The 855-nt window shown below is 33.3% G+C and overlaps 1 protein-coding gene across 1 annotated transcript; it reads right to left on the bottom strand.

The window, feature by feature from the left end:
* Positions 1-115: 115 nt before the first annotated feature.
* LOC111473302 (S-protein homolog 1-like) lies at positions 116-556 on the bottom strand. The gene has a single exon (XM_023118851.1). It carries the CDS (start codon positions 554-556, stop codon positions 116-118), a length of 441 nt encoding a protein of 146 aa, XP_022974619.1.
* Between the last annotated feature and the right edge of the window lie 299 nt (positions 557-855).

Genomic DNA, 855 nt, shown 5'->3' with positions numbered 1-855 from the left:
AAAAAAAAAAAAAAAAAAAAAAACAATAACAACAACCTTTTTGTGTTATCCCATTATTTTTCATTTGTTCCTCAAGGATAATTCCACCAAAAGGAGATAATAAAGCTTCTCTATCTTAGATCCACTTGTGTATCAATTCATCAACATTAGCAAGAAAGTTTCTCAAGTAAATTCCATCATCTTTAGCCGTCCAAATACAAGTTCCTACAGTTCCATGTTTGCACCTATCACGGAGCCATAAGTGCTGTGTTTCAGGCCAAAAGCTTTCAAAAGAGACAGATGCATGTGGCGTCTCTAATTTGCACCAATAGAGGGTTGTTCCCCAAAAGTTAACCTTGAAGTTCCATTGGTATTCATCTCCATGATTAAGCAAACGATGATACCCCAAGTCATCGTCTTTAGACTGACAATGCACAAGCAACCCAAGTTTGCTTAGCCCGTTAACCACATGAATGTAATATCTAGAAGGTCCTGGTGGTGGTAACGCGACCCTTGGAACCTCAGCCCCCACTAAAGCCACCGTGAAAAGAAAGAAAACGACAATATTCTTTATCATTTCCTAATCAACCTTTAGCTTAACTAAATTTGTGTTGGACATGTGAATAAATATACATACTTATAGTACATGCAAGAAACTATGTAAATGGGTGCTATGGTTGTAAAAAACTTAATAATTTAACTAATTTCAGTTATGCAACACAATTTAAGGTTAATTTTGGGATAATTTTAGAGATTTATTAGATTTTCAATAACAAAATTTCATATAGATAATAGTTATTAGCCCAAGAATAATATATATTTCATTGATTTTTAGAACACTTTAAAACACTTTCATAAAATGGACAACAAATGTGA

The sequence above is a fragment of the Cucurbita maxima genome, unplaced genomic scaffold (genome assembly GCF_002738345.1).
Source record: "Cucurbita maxima cultivar Rimu unplaced genomic scaffold, Cmax_1.0 Cma_Scf00114, whole genome shotgun sequence".
Classification (NCBI taxonomy): domain Eukaryota; kingdom Viridiplantae; phylum Streptophyta; class Magnoliopsida; order Cucurbitales; family Cucurbitaceae; genus Cucurbita; species Cucurbita maxima.
This window is presented reverse-complemented; position numbering and strand designations above follow the sequence as displayed.

What these genes read in the sequence shown, in the direction of transcription:
- LOC111473302 (XM_023118851.1), bottom strand. Translation starts at nt 556, where the DNA reads ATGATAAAGAATATTGTCGTTTTCTTTCTTTTCACGGTGGCTTTAGTG.